Source organism: Leptosomus discolor, chromosome 1 (genome assembly GCF_034619465.1).
Source record: "Leptosomus discolor isolate bLepDis1 chromosome 1, bLepDis1.hap2, whole genome shotgun sequence".
Lineage (NCBI taxonomy): Eukaryota > Metazoa > Chordata > Aves > Leptosomiformes > Leptosomidae > Leptosomus > Leptosomus discolor.
Genome location: NC_141391.1, coordinates 105856839 through 105879731, shown reverse-complemented (window position 1 = coordinate 105879731; position 22893 = coordinate 105856839). Strand labels below are relative to the sequence as shown.

At 40.8% G+C, this 22893-nt stretch overlaps 1 protein-coding gene across 1 annotated transcript in view; it reads right to left on the bottom strand.

The window, feature by feature from the left end:
• APP (amyloid beta precursor protein) overlaps positions 1-22893 on the bottom strand; it is a 226775-nt gene that overhangs the window by 29428 nt on the left and 174454 nt on the right. Inside the window, exon 13 of the mRNA XM_086462757.1 lies at positions 1750-1971. Within this exon, the coding sequence (XP_086318883.1) occupies positions 1750-1971 (222 nt within the window). The remainder of the gene's footprint in view (positions 1-1749; positions 1972-22893) is intronic.

Here is a 22893-nt window from a genome sequence, read left to right as displayed (position 1 = left end):
AGTTAAAAAAGGCTTGTATGACTAAACTGTGGGTACGTCTGTCTACCTAACAACTTCTGGACTTGGTGACTGAAAACAGTACATTTCGAAAGCTGGGAGGACAGACTTCAAAAGTAATTAATTGCCTCTCCCCAAGTTTCATGAAAGTGGGCAGCAGGTATAGAAATTGATGCCCTGTATGCCTCAGCTATGGGAAAAACAGCAGCAAGAGGTGTATTGGAAAATTTCTGCAGGACAGACGCCAGCAGCCGGACTGCGGCCTGCTCCTGGCAGACAGCCTTGACATGTGCGCTGCAGCGAGCTGCAGCTGATTCCCCAGGAACTGAAGTTTAGCCTCCCAGCCTGGTCAGCCCTTTGTACTACTCGTCAGCACCTGACGCAATCCAGCCAGCTGCTCTTTCTTGGCCAGTCAGCATGTCACTTGGCTCCAAGTGCCCTCCAGACACGTCTGGAGTCCTTGTCACCATCTCCTGTCCTCGGGTTCTTGCTGACAGCCAGTCCATTGAGTTTGCTCCAGCCCTCCGCTCTTTTTCTTGCTCCCTACCTGTAGTGCTAACTCCCTGGCGGTCTAATTTTAGCCCCACTCCTGACCTGCCTCTCCTCTTCCCCTCAAATCTGGTATACTTCTGCCTCACTGATTTGTTGACCTAGCCATGTCTTTTCTTTCACCTGATCTTACAGTTCTCTAACTCCTGGGGACAACCCACTTTGATCACAAAACTGGTTCTGACTTCACTGATTTCATCTGGCACCAACACCAGACCTGGTAAATCCATGCCCATGTCCCGTATGTTGTCTCCCAAGCACCCAGCTGCCCAGAAGCACTCACACACTGTGCTGGAGTGAGACTAACTGCATAAGGTTGGTCTCAAAACGAGTTTTGAGAGCAGGTACAGCCTAAGCCAGTGGTTTCAAAAGACTTCTGGAGGATGTTAATGTCTGTGCAGTTCAGCTACAAATCACAGATCCACAAAACACAAATTTGTCTAAAGAAAAAACTTATGTAGCTCCAGCCTCTGTGAATCTATGCTTTGCAGTAACAAACTTTCACTACTGTGATTAACTTATGACTAATGGAGTTGAACTGATAAAGGAAAACACAGACCATAGGAAGAATCTGAATGACATGATCAAAGTCCCTCAGGTTTCTGATTAATTGGCTCTGGCACCTAAGTAAACTACCAACTCCAGATTATACATAAATTATTAAAGTATTATGCAGTCACTTCAATAAATTAGTCCATAAGCAACATAAAATACTCATCAGGAAAAAAGTTTTAACTAGGCAGTTGCATTGTTGAGTATGCAGAAACATTTCTGCAGTACATTCCAGACAACCAGTGGTGGTGGTAAATAAAATCAACACTTATGCTAGGATTGTGCTGGATCTGTAATAATTTTCACACCAGCAAATAAAGAGCTCTTCCTTAACTAAAACACTCATTTCATCATGGCACAAATCTAACAACTTATCTATCTCCCACGCTCATCGTCAGGTATTTTATAAGACCGACACCCATAATTTGCTGGAATTTATTTTGATTCGTTTTTAAAGGAAAGTAAGCTCAACACTGAAATTTGTTGTGTGTCTAAACTCCAAATTTTAGGCAGGATTTTCTGTTCCACCAAAGAGACACAGCTGACATGGCAGACCAGTTCTAAACTTACGTTTGAGAATTAGGGAAAAAGAAGAGAAAACACAAATCTCAACTCAAAATATTCTATGGTTTCTCCCCCTATTGTACATACCTTCATTTTCAGTATTGGCTGGAACAGAATCAACACCAAAGGGATGCCATGGCTGAAGGTCATCTAGGCTGAACTCTCCATCCACTGGAAGAAGTTCAACTGTGGTCTTAGTTTCCGTCAACGAAGGCATGAGAGCGTCATTTCCATAGCTGATTCTGGGTTCGCTGATCATGTTGGCCAAAACATCATCAGAATAGTTTTGCTCTTTCTGAAGTAATTCATCTGCAAGGAAATTTCAACACATAATTATCTGAAAGAGCTGTCATTTCTGAGGACATATTTCCAATGCTATCAAAGTTATTATTTACTGTTACAAGATTCTGTTTTCTCATGACAAAGAAAAACATAAAGGCTTGGGATAGTCAAAACTCTGTGATGTGCACTGCTGATGAGTAAGCCATTTTGTTGAAGTATCAACCAGAATTGTTCAATACCATTTGCTACCCACATTTCCACCACATAACAGATCACAGGTCTGTGCTTTACAAGTCCCTGGACTCTTCCCCACCACTTTTAAAAGAAGAATAAATCAATTCCTTTCAACTCAATGTGTTGTCATAAGTCAACACACCAGAGGCCTACAGGAAGGAATGTCTTTGTTATTTCCCTTTCCTTTTAAATGTTCGCTATCAAAGCTCATCACAGCTCTTAAATCCTAAACCACCACAACAGTTACTGTAATAAATTTGGCTTACTATAAAACATTGCATCTGAAGAAACATTCACTCTTTTAACATATATAACTTCAGCAAAACACTGAAGTAGTTCTTTGATTAAAAAATCCTATGTAGTGATAGACATCTGTGGGAAATTTATTTTACAAGCAACTCGGACCTAAAGCTGTGCAGTATTATCTAGGGTTTTTTTTTTTGTTGTTTGTGTTTTGTTTCTGGTGTTTTTTTTTTTTACTTGAAGCAGAGTGAGAACTATCAAAGCACTTTTCAGGTCTATCAGGTGTACAGGACAGACTGTCCAACTCTGTTAAAAATAAGCTTGGAGGTCATGTGTGCTTCATTGTTGCATCTCCCTTCTCACATCAAAGTTCATCTGCTCTTGATCTCCTTTAATGCCATTTTTTTTCTGTAGTAGCAACACTCTATTTGTAAGTATGTTGAGGGAACTTGGTGCACAAAAGCACATTCAAGTAAGCAAGCAATAACAATGAAGACAAATTTAACTGCTAATAATGCATGAATGTAATCAGTAAGCAGGCATTAGAGCTAAATAGTTCAGAGTCGAAGACTGTAAAGGTTACATTACATGACTGCAAACGCTTGTGCACATGAGCACACACAACAGCGCTCTCCACCTCGTTAAGGACCCCCTGACTGTCACTGCTTCACACTCACATCTGACCCCTGTAGCAATTCAGGGACAGGAATCATCACTCTACTGCTAGACCCTTTATGTCACTTTGCAGGGGCTCACCTAATTCCCAGTATCATCAGCGAGAAAGGGCATCTAAATTTCTATACACATCAGAGCTTTAGACCCTTCAGTAAATACTTTTAAGCCGTGCCGTATCACCACAAAAGCACACTGCACCCACGCAGCAGTCCTCAGTAAGGACCCTCACCAAGTCAGGAACATTAGAGCTGTCACTGCTTCAGTGCCTTTATCAACGATGATGTAGCAGGGCTCTGCTCTGCAATACGTCTCCTAAAGACCACCCTGAGACAGCTGACACAACTCTCTGCCACCCTGTTACTACGCCAAATTCAGAACATCAAAACTAAACAAGAAGTTGTAACCTCAGTCCCGGGGCAAACGTGGGTCCTGAATCTTGTAAAATTATGTTTTAAAACAAATTTACCTGTTTAAACAGCAATGGCTTTAGTAGACAGCAAGCCTACTGCATACACAAAATCTAATTCTGTGATTTAATTTGTTCGTTAGAATGACTTACTAGGATGGTATAGAAAGCCTATGTAACATTAAAGGTTTTCTTCTTCATCTTAATTTTATTGAAAACAATACTATTTTGTAAGATACATTATAAATCTTCAGCACATCTGATTTTTGTCTCTTTTGTCCCTTCACCAAATTAAAGCATCTCCTTGTATCAGAGAGGAGACAGGGGAAGCACCTTGATATCCTAAGCAGACATTGTATCACAAGACAGATGTTAATTTTCATTAACCACGGACAAAGAGACTTTACAAAAAAGGAGCTAGATGTTAGCGGCCTGAGCAAGAAGTCTGGTGTCCAAGTGCCTTGCAGGGAGCCACTGGCGATACCAGTTGAGCACATCCTAATAACAAGTCATCACAGGTCACAGGAAAAGTGATATTACAGTACCGTGGAGCATCGTAGTGCTTGCAAGCCTTTCAGGCCCAGGAACAAGAAGTGTTTTGGGGTGCAGCTCCCCTCATTCCCTCCCCATCCTCAGATTGTGTGGGGCAGCTGTGGAGAGCTGCAGCCCACGCAGCGGCAGCAGTGAGCAGTGCTGGGGGTGCTGTGCCCCGATTGCCCCTTTTGTCTGGGTGGTGCCAATCCTCCACAACTGTCTGTTCCCTGCAGACAGCTCCTGCCCTTGGAAAGGGACAAATGGTGCACGGAGGGGAAGGAGCAGAGGGAGAAGGACCTCATCTCCAGCAGCAGAGGAGCGGCACCAGGGCTGGCACAGTACTCAGTGGGAGGCCATGGCACAGGCACAGCTGGGCCTGCCAGGCTGACAGAGATGGGCACCCAACTCCCACCGCGATATCGCAGCTACATCCAAATCCCGAGAGGCTGAGAGGGAGGCACACACAAAGTCTCTCTCTCAACGCTACCCAACTGTGAGCACGTCGTCGCCTGCACTTGCAGGCTCCATTGTTTCCCATTCAGCTGGGCGCACAGCACAGACATTAACTGACCCGCACAATAGCTCAAGTGAGGCGGACAGATATTACACCCATCAGATTATGATCGCATCCATTTTACAAGGAGGGAAACAATGGTCAAAATGAACCAAGCCCATCTGACATGATGAATCAGGCACTGAATTATAGTGAGAAATTGGAAGTGCCTGGCTTAGAAACTGTGCTGGAGTCCATCAGACTGAGGCAGCTGTGTCTGCATTGAGTAAATGATTTGCAAACAATTGTTTCAATCTCTGAACTGCTAAAAAAGTTTGCCCTAGGATTTCCAGTTATTGACACTAGCTGGCACAGTCCAAGATCAATTTGTCAGTGTTGATTTTGTTCCGAGTATTGATGGCTACTTCAATCATCAGTTACGCTAATGGAAAGCTATACAGCTCATCGATGCAGTATTCCCTCCCTTTTTCACAGCTGCCAACTCAACTTCCCGATCCTGCAAAAGACAATTCCCTAAATAAGCAGGGAGTACAGACACAGCTGGAGGGTAGGATGTGCATTCAAGACTGTTTCAGGAGTTCTCTTTGTGTGATGAATATTTTCATTATTAGGTGCTGAAAATAGAGAGATTCTAGGCTTCTCTTCAAAATTTCATCTCCCATCAAACAAACAGGACAAAAACTCCATGACAATCTTCCTATAATAAACTTTTTATTGCTTGGCTCATTAGCTCCTTGTAGAGTTCTGCTAAGTTCTCCCATCAAGAAGGACAAGAAGGATGTCAAAACTTTCTCTCCCGCTGAAAGCATATTCTCAAAAGCAACCATGACTTCAGGAAAAACCCACGCTCAGCTGGGACCTCAAACCTCCCAGCAGCACTGGATTTGGTGTGAGGACATGCAACTGATGCTTCCCCTTCAGGCACCCAAACCCTTTCTTTCTCAGGATAAGACAGGCTGACTTCTAGTATTTTAATAAAACACTTATCACAATCTTTTGGTGGACACTGGATTGTTAGAAGCCATTTGTCCACAACGGTCCTAGACCACACTTCACTTGCAAAGTTCTGCAAAGAGGACTGTACTAGCTACCATGACAAATCCCAGCAGAAGTGATGGAGTCTTAAGAGCGGCAAAACCCATACTGTTTTCTACCTTTATCTACTTTTTATTGGCATACAACAGTGTTTCCAGTGTCGGACTCTGGGGCATACTTATCCCAGCCCTTAACTGGCATAGCTATAATGACAGAAATTTCATGTGGAACAGCTCCACTGCCCTGGAACACCAGCAATTCATTGGTTATTTTTCAAACCACCGTTTTTATCTAGTTCACAGTTATCTAAAATTCCAAAGTAATTATAATGTTTGTTTGTTGTGTTTTCAAGGAGCCTATCTACTAGATGAAAAGCCCTGCAATCACTATTGTGAACAAGACTTTTGAATTTTAAAATTGGCAATTGTAATTTTGAAAGTTCTATAAAGCAACTTAAGGTCTTAAACAAGATTAGAAACAAAGTGCACCCAAAACACCTCTTCGAAATACTAATTAAGACACCAGGAAATTACATGCCATAGTTTTGACCTGACATCAAAGTTCCTTTGTAAAATGACATCTACATGACAGACTATATATTGATTCAATAAATACAGGTTTGGGAACCAGCTCAAATAAATTGGTACAAATGCAGAGTCTTAGTGCCTCATATTCATCATCTTATCAGTGACCATTCAGTGCGAAATGAACATGTGTTTTTTCCAAAGTTACAGTTGCTTTTGAGCTTGTGCACTCAAAATGACAAAATTAAAGTGTCAGCAACCTCCCTATTCTTCTTAATGGCAGAAATTGCAGAGTGCTTGAGTCGTAGCAATGGCTTCATTTGCACGTGCACACATATTATCTTATACCAGTTTGAAGACAGTTTAAATCACGTAAATGCTGTATGTCACTAAGAACATTTACACAATCATTTATTACAGTGCATGTGATAAGAGGTAACACGTTTAGATGCAGCTTTCAGTTGTATGCCTACTTCGTGGGCTAATTCAATATGTCACAGTTCACAATCTTCAACAGAAGCATGTGCCTAAAGGAGCTGCACTGATGTAATGCAGTCAGGTTTTAACTAAATTTGAATGTCTGTATCTTGTCAGCTCTATGAATCAAAACTCCCCCAAACTGCTAAATCTGAAAACAAGACTTCCTTAAAGGCTTTGTCTTGGTGAATACTTTAAAACAAAACAAAACCAAAACATTATTTACCTGTACATCCGCATTTATATTAGAGTTCTTACATAAACTGACAGCATACTTGTAACTCACAGTTATACTAGTAGCACTTCCACAAAATTAATGCAAATGAACAGATACATTTCACATTCAGAAAGCACTTACATTTCCCCATAATTGTTTCTACTGAGATGTTTTGTAAATAAGGGTTTATGTAGGGAACTCCAAAATACAAAGTATTTGTAGCACAATAAGGGTTTTAAAGTGGTTGCACTTGTGGTTCAAAGGCCTTTCTGCACCTGCAATGAATGCAGATTCTACAGTCAGAAAGGTAGTTAAGTCACTTGTATATCCTGTGGGCTTCATATATGTAACTTATTGCATCAAGTAGGAGTTCCTCCTCCGAGGTGAAAGAGAATATACCAGAAAATACCACGGGTATTTCCGCCAGCCTCTGCCCAAGATAGAGGAAATTTCAAGCACGCGCTCAGATCTAATCACACTGAAGTCTGTGCCTTACCACAAGCAGTTAAGCTCCACTGAATTTCAAGCATATTGTTATTCTAAGGTGTTCTGCTGAATCAAGCATTATAAGATTATAACGTTACAAACTACTAGGTGTCATCATTATAACATTATCAAGCTGCAAAACACAATTATGCGGTATTCAGTATTGAATTAATTCATTTGTATAGCACAAGTCAAATATAATTTAGAGAACAACTCTGATGAGAACTTTATTGAAAGTGACCTGCCTACTGGAAGGTGTGAGAGTGGCTTTGTTGCATGCATGCTTTAAAGATGATGATAAAAGAGTGATATGCTAGATCATTACTGTGAAATACTGGAAATGAGCCCAACCTGCAATGCTTAGACCCATATTGACAGAGAAACATGACCACTCCACCAGATTTAAGCTTTCTTCTCTTCTCCTGTTTAGCCTGTGAAATTATGCCACAGGTTGTCTTATCTGGAAACTTTTACAGTGCAGTATGTCTTTTTCTCAGGGTTAAATTGAGACTGAAAGAGCAAGAACCATGGAAAACAGTATTTCATAGTTCTTATTTTCTGTCCCTTAGAGACATCACCACTAGGGCAAGAGTAAGTAGCTGCAGTAGTTTTTCAGATTTCAAAAATTTCTTATGTGCATGAAAACCTTGTTCAATAAAGTGAAAAGACTTCTCCTTTTTCAAGTTTTCAGAAAATGAGTATTTACAGTATTAGAAAACAGCTGACCTAATAAATTCTTCATAGAAGTTAGTAAAAGAATAACTACCCCATAGCCTTGGACAATACCCTTTTGCCCAAGAACCAAACCTTAGAAGAAATACACCTCCGAACTTAAGAAGAGCTGCCATATTTAGAACCATACTTAAAAGAACATGCTTCTAATACACTTTTTTAAAAAAATCACAACTTTATCACTTTCATTTCTTTCCCATTTCTTGCTGTTTTCAGCATATGTGGATTTTGATGTTTTCCAAATCACATCATGTGTTCCCAAATCACGTCATAAAAAGAACCCGAGTGAGTCTCCTCCTGTAAGCATGTACATGTAATAAAGTTTCAGTTAGATTCGCCTTGCAGACTATTTGTCTTAAATCATAAAAAAGCCTAAAGATGTTTAACATCACAGAATGGTAGGAGTTGGAAGGGATTTCTGGAGATCATCTCGTCCAACCCCCCTGCCAGAGCAGGTTCACCCAGAGCAGGTGGCACAGGACTGCATCCAGGCAGGTTTTGAATATCTCCAGGGAAGGAGACTCCACAGCCTCCCTGGGCAGCCTGTCCCAGTGCTCTGTCACCCTCAGAGTAAAGAAGTTCTTCCTCATGTTCAGGTGGAACTTCCTGTGCCCCAGTTTGTGCCCGTTGCCTCTTGTCCTGTCACTGGGCACCACTGAAAAGAGCCTGGCCCCATCCTCTTGACACCTGCCCTTTAGATATTTGTAAGTGTTGACAAGGTCCCCTCTCAGCCTTCTCTTCCCCAGGCTAAAGAGCCCCAGGTCTCTCAGCCTTTCCTCAGAAGAGAGATGCTCCAGTCCCTTCATCATCTTCACAGCCCTCTGCTGGACTCTCTCCAGTAGTTCCTTGTATCTCTTGAACTGGGGGGCCCAGAACTGAACACAGAACTACAGATGTGGCCCCACTAGGGCAGAGTAGAGAGGGAGGAGAACCTCCCTCGACCTGCTGGCCATGCTACCACTGACCTTCTTGTCCACAAGGGCACATTGCTGGCTCATAGAATCACAGGATGTTAGTTAAGGGTTGTAAGGGACCTTGAAAAATCATCTAGTCCAAACCCCCTGCCAGAGCAGGACCACCTAGAGTAGATCACACAGGAACGCATCCAGGTGGGTTTTGAATGTCTCCAGAGAAGGAGACTCCACAGCCTCTCTGGGCAGCCTGTTCCAGTGCTCTGCCACCCTCACAGTGAAAAAGTTTTTCCTTATGTTAATGTGGAACCTCCTGTGCTCCAGCTTGCACCCGCTGCCCCTTGTCCTGTCATTGGCCATCACCGAGAAGAACCCGGCTCCATCCTCCTGACACTCGCCTTTTACATATTTATAAACATTAATGAGGTCACCCCTCAGTCTCCTCTTCTCCAAGCTAAAGAGACCCAGCTCCCTCAGCCTTTCATCATAAGGGAGATGTTCCACCCCCCTAATCACCTTTGCGGCTCTGTGCTGGACTCTTTCAAGCAGCTCCCTGTCCTTGAGCTGAGGGGCCCAGAACTGGACACAATATTCCAGATGCGGTCTCATCAGAGCACAGGGGGAGAAGAACCAATCTCGACCTACTGACCACCCACTTTCTAATACACCCCAGGATGCCATTGGCCTTCTTGGCCATGAGGGCACATTGCTGGCTCACGGTCATCCTGCTGCCCACCAGGACCCCCAGGTCCCTTTCCCCTACGCTACTCTCTAACAGCTCAGTCCCCAACCTATACTGGTACATGGGGTTGTTCTTTCCCAGATGCAAGACTCTACACTTGCCCTTGTTGTATTTCATTAAATTTCTCCCTGCCCAGCTCTCTGGCCTGTTCAGGTCTCGCTGAATGGCAGCACAGCCTCCCAGTTTTGTGCCATCACCAAACTTGCTGAGGGTACATTCTTCGTCCAAGTCGTTGATGAATATGTTGAACAAGACTGGACCCAGTACTGGGCCCTGGGCAACACTGCTAGCCACAGCCCGACTCTGCACCACTGATCACAACCCTCTGAGCTCTGTCCTTCAGCCAGTTCTCAATCCACCTCACTGTCCATTCATCTATCCCACACTTCCTAAGCTTACCTATGAGGATGTGGTGGGAGACAGTGTCAAAAGCAGTTGTCCTTTCGCAGGCAGATCATGCTATAAGAAGTTTTCTAGTAGCGAACAGTGTTTACAGTATAATAAAGCTTGGAAGATCCAATTCCGGAAAACATTTATTACCATGTAATGATTATTTTCAATATGACCTAGATGTCTTTTTCATTAGGGATGGACTTCAATGCAAATTTAGTTTTGGACATGGCTAGGCAATTGCAGAGTTCTGAGCAAATGTTCATGAGAATTTCCACACCACTTCATCAAGGAAGAACCTGAATCATCCTCTCTGATTTTTACAGCCTGCTATGAAACTCAAGGTCCTGAAATTTTGGCTAATTTTTTAAGAAGGCTACTGTGACATGTTTTACCTTCAGTGAAAGAATATTGTAATTACTACAAACCCTTCGCTACCTGAGAGCTACATAAATCAGTTATTAGCTGAAGTTAAGTATCAATATATGGCTATACATGGTGTGCCCATTTATATTTTTTTTAAATATTTAATAGCCAGTCATCTAATTTATGACTGTATTTCCCCCTCAGTTCAAAGGGGAGAGTATTAAAGGAAGCTTGTGGGATAAAGCAAGTCCAAAACCAGAAGCTTGTGTTATCTCTGAAAAAAAGTTGTTAAACATAAAGACCCTGCTCTTCCCTTTCACAACTATAAGCCTTTTTGCCCATTTCTGTGGTCTCGTTCCTTTCCTCTCGCCCCCTCCTGAGTTAATTTGGTTAAATCAATACTAATGTCTCAGGAAAATAATTCACCATTCACAGCCCCAAAGGCAGAAAAATCCTACTTCCATGTTACGGCACTCTTTTGGGTAAAAACTCTGAATTAAACGTAGTTTTTTGCATACTGAACCCAATGTTTCCTAGCATGTGAGAAGTTCCTCTCCAGGTAAGATGATGGCAACCTAACATCAAGGCAGACAAGAAAATACCAAAAATTGGGGAAAAAAATGGAATTGAAACTCCATACTGTAATCAAGAACATACATTGTATGTCATCATCCTGATCCGCATAAGGCACTGTAACAAATTCCCCAGGTTTAAATTTAACTCCGCATTTAATTCCAAATTAACATATCATTAAGTGCTTCAAAATAGGCTGAAGAGTCTAAATTAAAACAAACAATCAGCCCCCCCAATCGTCACTGACATTTCTGCCAGATGAATCAGCATTCATTATTCCCCCTCAGTCTTGTGTGAAGTAGAAAAAGCCAAGTACATTTCATTCCTAAATAAGTAGGTTATAAGGCTTATAAGTGAAACTGCCCTGCAAAAAAAAGCATTTATATGAAAAATGGATGTAGAATCTTATTGTCTTATTTTCTGAAAGTAATTATTTACTTGCTTATTTGTAAATTATTTATTGGTCTTATTTACTGATGAAAATGATCAGATTTATCTGCCAACCTTGTAATACACAGTAAAAACAACTGCAGTAGAACCTTAAACTCTACTACTTTTTAACACCTGAAAAAAGTCAGTTACCCATCATTCTCCAGAAGCACTTCCAAAGGTCAGAATACAACTCCCACAACAAGTTTTGATGTGTACTGAACTTAGAGGCAGATTTGGAATCATAAATAATCCATAAAAATATATAAATCTGAACATTAATTTGTGGCACTTGGTCAAAAGAGGGCATCTTCTATTTGACACACTTACAATAGTTTAAATCAAAATTCACCAAAAACTGAATTGTGCAGCATCTGCTCCAGATAAAATATATTTTGCCTATTTATTAACTGCAGCTTTAGCACTTGAAAGGCCAAATGTATCCTGGGTTGTCTGAGTGTTCTAAAGAGAGGCATTTATTAAATTTAACAAATATATTCATTAAGTGGGATATGACCTATTCTGAGGGCTCTTACTCCATTTTTCATACACATGGTCTAACAGAAGGAAGCAGCACAGTGAAAGGAGTGGAATCCCACCTAGGTAGCACTATTCAGGAAAATGCGGTTTTCAATTAAATTGGGCATATGAGAATCACACAGCAGGAGAAACCTCTGCTGATGAAAGATTGCTTCATTTATAATCCCGTGTCCATAGGAACTGACTGCTAGGAGATTACTGCAATGTGTCCATTAACCCAGCTGTTCTGTAAAATCACATATCCTCAGTAATTCTTCTTCCTTTTTATCCCAACAGTAAGAGCTAGCCCAGGAAGCAGATACTCCTGGCCATAATAAGCACCTGTGAATTTGCACTCTGCACATCTGAAGAGAAAGTTACGCTTGAGTAAAGCAAAACTTGGTACGCTGTTGGCTTTAGAGGTGTATTCAGCCCTCCCCCTCAGGATACCTGCCCATAGTGATGCATTTCAGACTTCAGTGTTTGAATTCCCCTGGGTAACAATTCCAGAGACTGCTCTGGGAACGACGACAGACACATTAGCTCTGTAAAATACAAGGCTTGTGCAGACAGTCTGTAACTGGTTCTCACTGGACACTTGCAATTTGCTGGCACGTAAGAATTAAGATGATTAATTGGCTTCTTTCACAACTTAACTCTCCCTATTAGGAATCTGATCTTAAAGTGAATCACACAGAATGACACAACTGTGTTTCCACACCAAGTAACTGGGAAAAGACAATCCATCATTCAACAGCAAATATGAAGTGGAAGCTGTTGTTGCAGTGTCTGTGCTCCCACAATTTTGGGCTGCTTCAGTACTTGTGGACACTGACATCATTAACTTGATTTAAGATGATGTGAAGATGACATATTTATGAAGTAAATTACACATATATCCAGTGCATCAAGAAAATTTTCAATAACTAAACATAACGACATTTCTGTAAGTGGGCAATGTTTCACCGAGCCAGTGCCTCCCCATCTGAAAACATCCTGAAGCAGGATGTTTTCACAGACTTTGTTATCCATGCAATAAAAGAATGACATCTTAAATTTGGCATGTGATGAACTACTACTTATTAGATCCTTCAAGTATAACGGTAGAAGCAGCGATCAGGAGATACAAACGAGAAAGTCTGAGAGAAGTCATTTGGCTTCATAAAACAATAAAAGCAGACTTCAAAAAAATTTTAGCACAATCACATGCTTTATCTGTATCATCTTAAAAACGAGTGCTCTAGCTTTTCTTTTCACTTACACTGAAGACATAATAGAGCAGGAAATCAACTCAAATAGATGTTTATGAACAAATCTGTAACTTGAAGTAATCCTGACCTACGATGCTTTATAAAATCAAAAATATCCAGTGTACTGATTTAAAGTAATACACACACTCCTCCTATATAGTCAATATTTTCATACAACTGCAGCCCCTCTACCAACAGTACAACGCTCTCCAAGCCAGAATTGCTCAGCCTGTCGTCTCCACAACACCAGAAAATGATACATAAAATGACTGGAGAGTTAGAAGAAAATCCTCATGAAATCCACACATTTCCAATGACATAAGGAAAAACAGGAAAGAATACAATCAACCATCAGACAATTATTCAAAGTTTAGTGCATTTTTTCTTAATTCTAGGATGAAAATCCTACAAGGTCACCTGTAGACTCCTCCAGAAGGGTATTTAAATAAAGCTGTGAAATGGACATGGTACCAGCCTCAATGTGCTGCCACTGTGAGCCCAGAGTGGTCTCTTGGTCATAAGCTTCCCATGGGATCTGCGGTGGGGATGGTAACTTGCTATTCAAAGAGAAGTGTCTATGAAAAACTTCAGGCTAGAGTAACAGAAAGGATACAGAATAGAGACTTCAAGAAGGACCTACCAAAGCAGGACAGAATGCTCTAGCCATCAGCTCCTGAAGAAAATCAAGGCAACACCTTTAAACCTAACCTGCTAAAGGATGAATTATTTAAAACGAAAGATTTAAATACCCACTGAAAGAGCATCTGCCCAGAAAATGAAAAAAATATTTTTTTATAAACCTATGAGTCCATAACAATTACCAGAAGCTCCTGGTTTTCAGTTCTAACACTTGGATCACGAGACCAGATTTCCTTACAGGTGCAAGTGAAACACAACAGTGTTTTTCAAACCGGAGGAAAAATATTCTTGTAATGAACTTCTTAAGGCCTTTTTATTCTGATGAAATTTCTGAAAAGCAGATGGAAAACAAGATGTCCCATACCCTTCCCTGACGAAAAAGCCACCCCAATCTAAATTCACGTGAAGCCGTTTATCCTTTTCACAGTATCTGTAAGATCTGGAGGAAGCTGGCTCTTTTACCGACTAAAGTCATGCTCACAATATTTATGAAATTAAAAGAGGGCTTGTGTACACAAAAATCAGGATTCGTATCTTTTCTGAAGAACATTAATGCCTATGACAAGACACAATAGACCATTTAGCTACAGAAGATGAGGAGGATATAGTATGCTACTAACGAAACCAACTGAGGACATCGATGTCAGTGAATATATCTACTTTCATCATCTACTATTCTCTGTCTAATTTTCTATGACAGTTAAATAATCTGGACAGGAAAGAAGAGAAGCTTAGAAAAGGAAAATGTTAGATCTATTTCCAGGATTTTTTCCCTTCTCTCCTAAGCTGCAGCAAAGGACATATTTTACTAGCAGACAGAGCTGAGTCTCCAAACTGGAGAAGTAACCAAGATTCTTCAGCTCTTCCAAGCTCCTGAATGGAGTGCAGAATTCACAAAGCCTCAGCAACATGGAACTATCATTCCAGCTGGCAACTACTTTGCCTATTAAAATACAACACACCAAGGAAGGACAGTTAGTTCAACAAGAAGTGCAAAGTGCTGCACCTGGAAAAGAACAACCCCACGCACCAATATACGCTGGAGGCTGACCCACCGGAAAGCAGCTTGACAGAAAAGAAGCTGGGGGTCCTGGTGGACACCAAGTTGAACATGAGTCATAAATGTGCCTTGGCTGCAAAGAAGGGTAACGGCATCCTGGGTTGCGTTTGACAAAGCACTGCCAGCAGGTGGAAGGAGGTGATCCTTCCCCTCTGCTCTGCCTTGGTGAGGCCACACCTGGAGTGCTGTGTCCAGTTCTGGGCTTCCTAGTTCAAGGGAGACATGGACATACTGCAGATTGTCCAATGAAGGGCCACAAAGATGATGAAGGGACTGGATCATCTCTCGTACGAGGGAAGGCTGAGAAAGCTGTGACCGTTCAGCCTGGAGAAGAGATGGCTTGTGAGGGATCTCATCGATATGTCTAAGTACCTCAAGGGAGGGTGCAAAGAGGATGGGGCCAGCCTGTTTTCAGTGGTGCCTAGTGACAGGACCAGAGGCAATGGGCACCAACTGAAACACAGGAGGTTCCCTCTGAACATCAGGAAACACTCTTTTACTGTGAGGGTGACTGAGCACTGGCAACTGGCTGTGGGTGGCCCTGCCTGAGCAGGGGGCTTGGACCAGATGACCTCCAGAGGTCTGGACTAGATGACCTCCAGAGGTCCCTTCCAAACTCAGTCATTCTGTGATTCTGTGACATTGGTTAATTCCCCACATAAACAGAATACATCACCTTGCTCCAACAAACAGCTTAATGGTATCTTATTGAACTATTTATCGCATTTAAATAATTATAAAAATATTTTACAGAGGTAACAAAGTGGCAAAACTGAAGACCAGAAGTTTGTGATGATTAAGAAAAAGCTCACCTGAAGAAAAAAAGCCGAACTATGTGTGTGTGTATATATATATATATATATATACATATATATATATATATATACACCCACACACATATATATAAACTAGCCAAATGCTTTAAAATCCAATGTCCTTGGGTGGAAGAGGTCTTAATTGCTTATGAGGCAGTCCACCTGAGCCATATCAGGTCAGTATTTAAGCATACAAAATCTGCCTAAATGCTGCTGTGTCAAGCTTAACACAGAATTCATTTGCTTCCGTGGGAGAACTCTCTGCTATTTTTAACCACTGACCCAGCAATGTATTTTCTGTTACAGTTCTAACAAATCATCTATTCAACTGAATGCTAGAGGGCTTCGAGGAAGAAGATTAAAGGTAAATAATCACTTCACAAAAAATTCAAATTTTTCTTTGGAAAGCTAAGGCTACCGGATATGCACAAATATGTCAAGTCAATTATGGGGAGAAAGCACAGGCATAGTTAGTGCTGAAAGTCACTCCAGGGTACCTGTACTAATACACATTCTCTGAAGGCTGCTTTCCACTGCTTGTTCCAGTTGCATTATCCTTATGGCAAAAAGGGCAGAGCACAACGCAAGAAACAGTTAAGCCTGTACGATACAGCACAGACACATCAAATGGCCTCTTGAAACCTAGAAGGTAGGTTTTACAGTACTTTAGGGTGAGACCTGCACATAATTGTACTACTTCCAGAAAATCTGTTTAAAGTTTACCGAGAAATTTCTGTATGGTGTAAATACACCCATCAAATCTGAATGGAAGAATTGCTGCCATGGAAAAATGTTCTGGTTTTAAAGAGATGGGGGTGGAAATTCAACACTTACAGTTTGGCAAAGACAACATTCCTTTGTGTCCAAAATTGAGGATTCTCCCTCTCAAGTACTAGCCAAGTGCCTGTGGCAATTTAGAAATGACAATTCCATTGACCTCCAGAGTGGCAGAAGGTGTAAAACTTAACAGGAATTGTCCAACCTTCCTCAGCTACAGATTTTCATAACTACCGCAGCTGCACGCTGGATTTGTGGCTGTTTATTTTATCCTGGGTAAAAAGTTCAACTCTATTTGACTCCTTTAAAAATATAAAAAGAAAACCTAACTGGGAAGTATGGATAACCAAAACCAGAGAGGAAATGCTTTTCTTCAGAAAGAACATCTCTAGTTTCTCAGTCCATGGCATGAGTCTCTGCACCTCCATCTACTGCTAGAAAGTGCCTCTATTTAACAACCAACTTGATCTCTCCAGTGCCTTTCTCAGGAACAGTTGGAGCCCATGCTTACACCAGTAAGTTGTGAAGTGGAACAACACAGTAAACAGGTAAAATGTTACTGTAGACAGACCCAAGAGGACTTACACTGACTGGATTAAGCAGGTTTGTCAACTGGTGCAAAACCCTACTGCCCTGAGGATGAGCACCACTGATGACAATTCCTCATCTTTCTCTCTGCAGTTCACTGAACTTGGTCTGTCCCAGCACAGATAAATCCTAGAGTGCTTAGTCATTTACATGCTTCAATGTTCCTGTTTTCCTTCACCATTCGAAAAAAAAAGGCATTATAACCACTCTAATACATGACATTAACTGCATCAAGCGACTGCTACCAGTGCAACAGAGGCAAACTCTAGTCTAAGAGAAAGACTAGAACTGCTTCCCATGAAGCAGACTAGAACTGCCACCTCTATGACCAACAAGCAATTTCAAAAATTTCTAGTGTAATGTACTGAAATTCAGTCATAAGGTAATCACTGTTCTTACTTGATATGAACTATACTGTTCTGTACAATCCCATTCCAATACCTTTGGCAACCTTATAACATCCTTTTAACAAGCTGTTGACACACTTAATATATGTCAACTTCCTTTTATTATTCTAATACTTCAATATGGCAACCCTACTTCAAATAAAGGTGTAGAAATCTTAAGCATCACTTCATGATTTTAAGTATTTTTTTGAATTGTTGAATTGAAGAGTTCTTCCCTTCAGCTAAATCCTAAAACAGAAAGCACAAGGAAGAGTTATAGAAAAATGAGACACTGAGAAGTCCCACTGCAGTCTGAAAGACATTACTAATTACATATTCAAAACGTAACATTTTAAGGGAGAGGATGAAGAAAACAATCATGAAAGAAATGGCACCAAACAGCACAGGCTCAGAATTTGCTTTTGCAATGTCCCCAAGGGTGTGTTTTGGTTTAGCAATGTAAATCCCCAAACCACAATGGTTGTCATTTTGAACTGTCAGCCTGTAGCAAGCAGCTAATGACCTCAAAACTTCCTAAAAAGGATACCACAGAGTGAATGGAGAACAGCACACTAATTCAACTCATGGCAAGAAATGCAGCAAGGCTGTGGATTGACTACAGGTCAAAATTAGCAGCTAGAAACAAGATTTGTTTCAAGAAATTGAAATCAACAATTAATCTTACAACTGCTGAAAAACCAGAACCAGCTGAGGTAGCACTAACTTTGCCCTCAACAGATGCAGACTGACAGCTATAGGGACCTAATGGTTAAATAGGAAGGGTTAAAAGAAAGCAAGTCTGAAGACACAGTCTGCAGCTTGTCCTGTATTTACAGCTTTCTAAAAATACTTTAAAAAAATCTTCACAGGAAGTTGTGAACCAAATGTCGAGGCAAATCTCTCTTGCTCAAATTTTGTCATGCTGAGCTGGAGCACACAAATACTTGAAATAGCACATGACCCACAGCACCCTGTATGCATTTGAATGCAAGCAGTGATCTGGGGTCTGCTTGTGTTTGTCCTCTCTTCCAGATATATAATGTGAGTGTGGCATCCAGAACATGCTGCAGAGGAACAGGACAGGCACAGTAGAACAGAATAATAAAACAACAATAGCTTGATTCTATTTGTCAAGGGACAGATGAAATCCTATTCTCTTACTTATTGCTCACAATTGAATGTTTCAGAGCCTAGTTATGATACTGCTGCGGTAGGTGGTGCTGAATATTTCATCAGTGGTGGGCTAGAAAACACGGAGCTGAGGAAATCAGTTTGGAAACAGAGCAGCAAAGACAGAATTAAAAATTCAGCTCACCACCTGCCCATTTGACTGATGCACAAAGCTTTGACGTAGCTTCTGATTCAGAAGGTGTGCCTGCTGTGCCACTCCCAACGTAAATTGTCTTTTACACACATGGATAAGCAGTCTAATCAAATAAGGATTTAAAGCACGATGTGCTCAAAGGAACTGATGATTTCTCTTAAAGCCTGCCATTGCTCTCTCTGCGCTTTTGTACATATTAAGTAGTATATGACATTTATCAGAGGGAAAAGGTGAGTACAAATACCAAGGTAACAAAATAATCTGCCCACCTGCAGTGTGCAAATGAATACATCTTCGTGGATTTTTTGTGCCACTCTCCTACTCATGGGGCATACTCCTGCCTGTAAGAAACGCCACTTAACACCAAGAACTACATCAGTTGCCAAGAGTGACCTGGTTTGTAGCACATGTGCATCACAGCCCCTTGAGAAATCATTTGCAGCCAGAATGACAAATGGTCTCCTACACAAATGACCTGATTATGCTTTCCAAGCTTTGTCACAGCAGTCATGGTCAGAGAGACCTCTTTCTGCAACTCGTACACTGATCCTTTTTCCTCTGCCCCAATACGAACAAAAGACAGCCAGCAGTATTCTTCCTTACACATCTGGAATTTGCTGCTACAATACGTGCCTGTCACCCTACTGGGGCGTTTGCACTTTATGCATCGGTCAAATGCTTGGCAAAAAAAAAATCCTCACTTCATTTAAGTGCTGCTTTCTACCCTTCGGAGTGCTGTGGGTCTTCCTACATATCTAGATATTCAAATCAAGACATCTTCTGTTTAAGTCAATCAATGGAGATCAACCGGAGATGAACTCCTGCAGATAAGGACTACAACTCTGAAATTCTACCCTAACTTTCTGCACCATCTCTGCTGGAGTTCTGGAAATAACTAGAAGTTTTAAAAGGCTGCTTCTAGCACAGAAGCTGAATTTCGTATTTTGGATTTCACACCTTAAAACTATGACCATAAACCTGCCTTTTGAGGTGGTAACTTCAAACATAGGCTGTATGTTAAAGGAAGTTCCAATGTCCAACTGCTGGATTGCAATTCATCTGATCACCAAGCATTAATTAAAAAAATCTTCAGATTGTTGAAGAAAACATTCTCTATGAGAAAACATTCTCTTACGCAGGTGCTATGCCCCAGGAATAACTGTAGATTCTATTTCATATAATTCAAATTCATTGCTCAGCATAAAGACTCAAAAAATAACAGGCAGAAATTTCAAGCTTGCACCTTATCTTCAGGCACATACACTTTCCAGTGACAGAATGCCACCTATGAACCTGTGGTAGTGGACTGTCAGGAAGTCATAAAGGAAATTTTAATGTATTTCTGTTTTAGTTTCTAAAAAAAAATAATTAAATCCCAAGACTTGAGATTCAAATTTGTCAACAGCTAGTAACAGTGAAAGCATGCAAAATAGGGCATAATATTTCTAGCAATGAGAAAATCTAGTAAAAACCAGCACCTTATTAGATATAAGAGGAATTAAGCCCACGGTACAAATTCACAGGAAACTAGACCTCATTTATTTTGCTGCTCACAGAAATACTTGTTCAGTTTAGGGAAAAACTACATTTGTCAGAGCTGTGTCTTCTAAAGCAAAGATTATTCATTCCTCAAGGTGAAAACTGTTCCTGAAGAGCTCTGCAGTAAAGCTCGAAACTAGAAAGCAAAAGTATAATGAACAAAAAACTTGCATGAAAACATTAGCCACGTAACTTGTATCCCAGCCTAAAAGAAGAACTATTTTCAACTATGCTTCCTTACATGTAATTTATTACTCGGACACTGTGAGTGTGAGATGTTCTTACCTAGGTTATTTTTCAACTCTTCCACTGACACAGACTTTCTGAGTCAATGGTTCTAACACAACGTTTTTAATGAAACACTTATATTTTTAATGAGAGTTGTAATATTTCTCAGGGATGTTATAAAGTGCAATTTTATTAGTGTTTTACTTCTCCCCAGATTCTACAGCTGTAATAGACTTCCTTTTCTATGAGTTTAGGAAGGGTACAGAGACTAAGAAATTCAGTAATTTCAGAGCAGAATTTGAGAGAGACTGACCAGCGCTCAAAGCTAGATGCATACCACCTCCTTTAACAGATAGGAACGATCTCAACAAACTTTCATTAAAACCAGTATGTAAAACCACGTATACAGCCAATGTTACCAACAAGAAGAATGTTGATACTGAAAGAGAACAGGCCTCCTCCTCATTACTGAGAACTATTTTATCTAGTACAGCCCAGATCTGATAGTGCTTTCTTTAATTTTTGCTGCTTGCTAAGTCCCAGTATGAGAACTTAGTTTTCATTTCTTTAAACTTTGCAATGCTTTGAAGAGTTTTTAGTATACCCAAATGCACCCAAAAAAAAAAAAAAAAAAAAAAATCAAGGTAGGGAAAAAGTACTCAAGGGACTGAGAATTTTTCTTTGAGATATCTTAGCTTCTCTCATCTTATTAGGAAATAATATCCTACTAATTTTAGGCTCCTTTTTTCCTCTAACTAACAGTATCACATTTGAGATTAGGAGTCAGATTTTTGGAAACCACTTAGCAGTTAATAGACTTTTCCTCCCATGTCACATCAAAACCTCCGAAATTCCCATTCCATTTCAGTATTTATGAGGGAGAAGAAAATTTAGAAGAGTGTCCTCACCAACAAGCATTAACACTACCAAGAACAGAAGAAATTGAAACTCCAAGCAAAAAACCCCAAGGGAATGATAGTGGTGCAGAAAGAAAACAAACAGAGCATCTCGAAAACCTAACGGTATCAGCATCTCCTTTGCTACAGAAATTATATGCTTTCAAATGATCAATAAGGTGCATTTCCTCCCCGCGCCCCGAACAGCTTTCTATGACTACAGACTGAGACTGTGATTGTGCCTTATAATTGTGGAGCATAGGAAGACATTACTAATTCAGCTATCTTTTTGTTTCCTCCCAACCCCTTTCCCAACTTCCTGTTCTCATCCCCCAACCCTCTCAAGCTACTTCACAGGTAAAAGCACATCTGCTTCCTAACCTGTGCGCTGGGCAAATGAATCCACCACTACTCCCTGTCCATCCCCTCCCTGTGTCCTAAATGTATCCTAATCCCTACCACAATGGCATGCTTACTTCCCTTGTGTTTTAAAGAAATCAATAATTTATTTAGTCTGCTGAAGCCGGTTATTTGTGAAACTAATCCATTAACTGCCATCTGGCACAGTATTACATCTTACAAAAAAAGCTGTTCCAAAGACAATGACGGTCCTATCTCCGTCCTCTGCATTCAACCAATTATTATGTTTCTTAAAGAAGCACATTAGCAACTTGATGTCCAGAGCTGTGGCTGTATCTGAAATTAATACGGGCTAAGTGAAGTTGCCCCGCTGCAATAGCAGCACACAGCAGAGTCCAAGTGCCGTGACAGAGATCTGTTGCAGCAACGCCACAGCCAAGAGCTGGAAGCTGAAGGGCAGGAATGACCACTCACAGCTATCTGCTGTGACAGCACTCAAGGAAGATGCAAACACAGGACTGTTGCTACTAGACTGGTCCACAGCCCAGCCTGTGTGCTGGAAAAAATGGGAGGAACGGAGATACCATTTGACGAACTATCCAAGAACTAAATGCATGACAAGTAAGATACTGCCAAGTTGCGCTTAGCAACTTCCTGTTGATACTTGCACTTTTCTCAGATGCTCGGGTCTGCAACTGATTTTTTAGCTGGGAGATTTCCAAAGTGTCTGCATCAGATAATGTAAATACTTACACGTAAATTAAATATCCAAACAGAGGAAGGATTTGCTAAATCTGTCATTAGCTGTGTCCCTATAGCATGGAGGCTCCAAATGTAAATGAACATTATTTCAGGAAAGACATTTACAACAATATGATAATGCCCCTACATGGGTTATACAGGATTTTTCTTCCAAGTAATCATTATAATTTAATTTATAATTTAAGAACACTGGCAAGTTTACTCTCCTGGTTTTCAGCTGGGACAGTATATCGACAGAAGCAAGATGCTGAATTTTAGCTTTTGGTGGTAATTTCTCATCACAGAAATATTTCCCTTTTTCTATATTAGTAGTTTGCA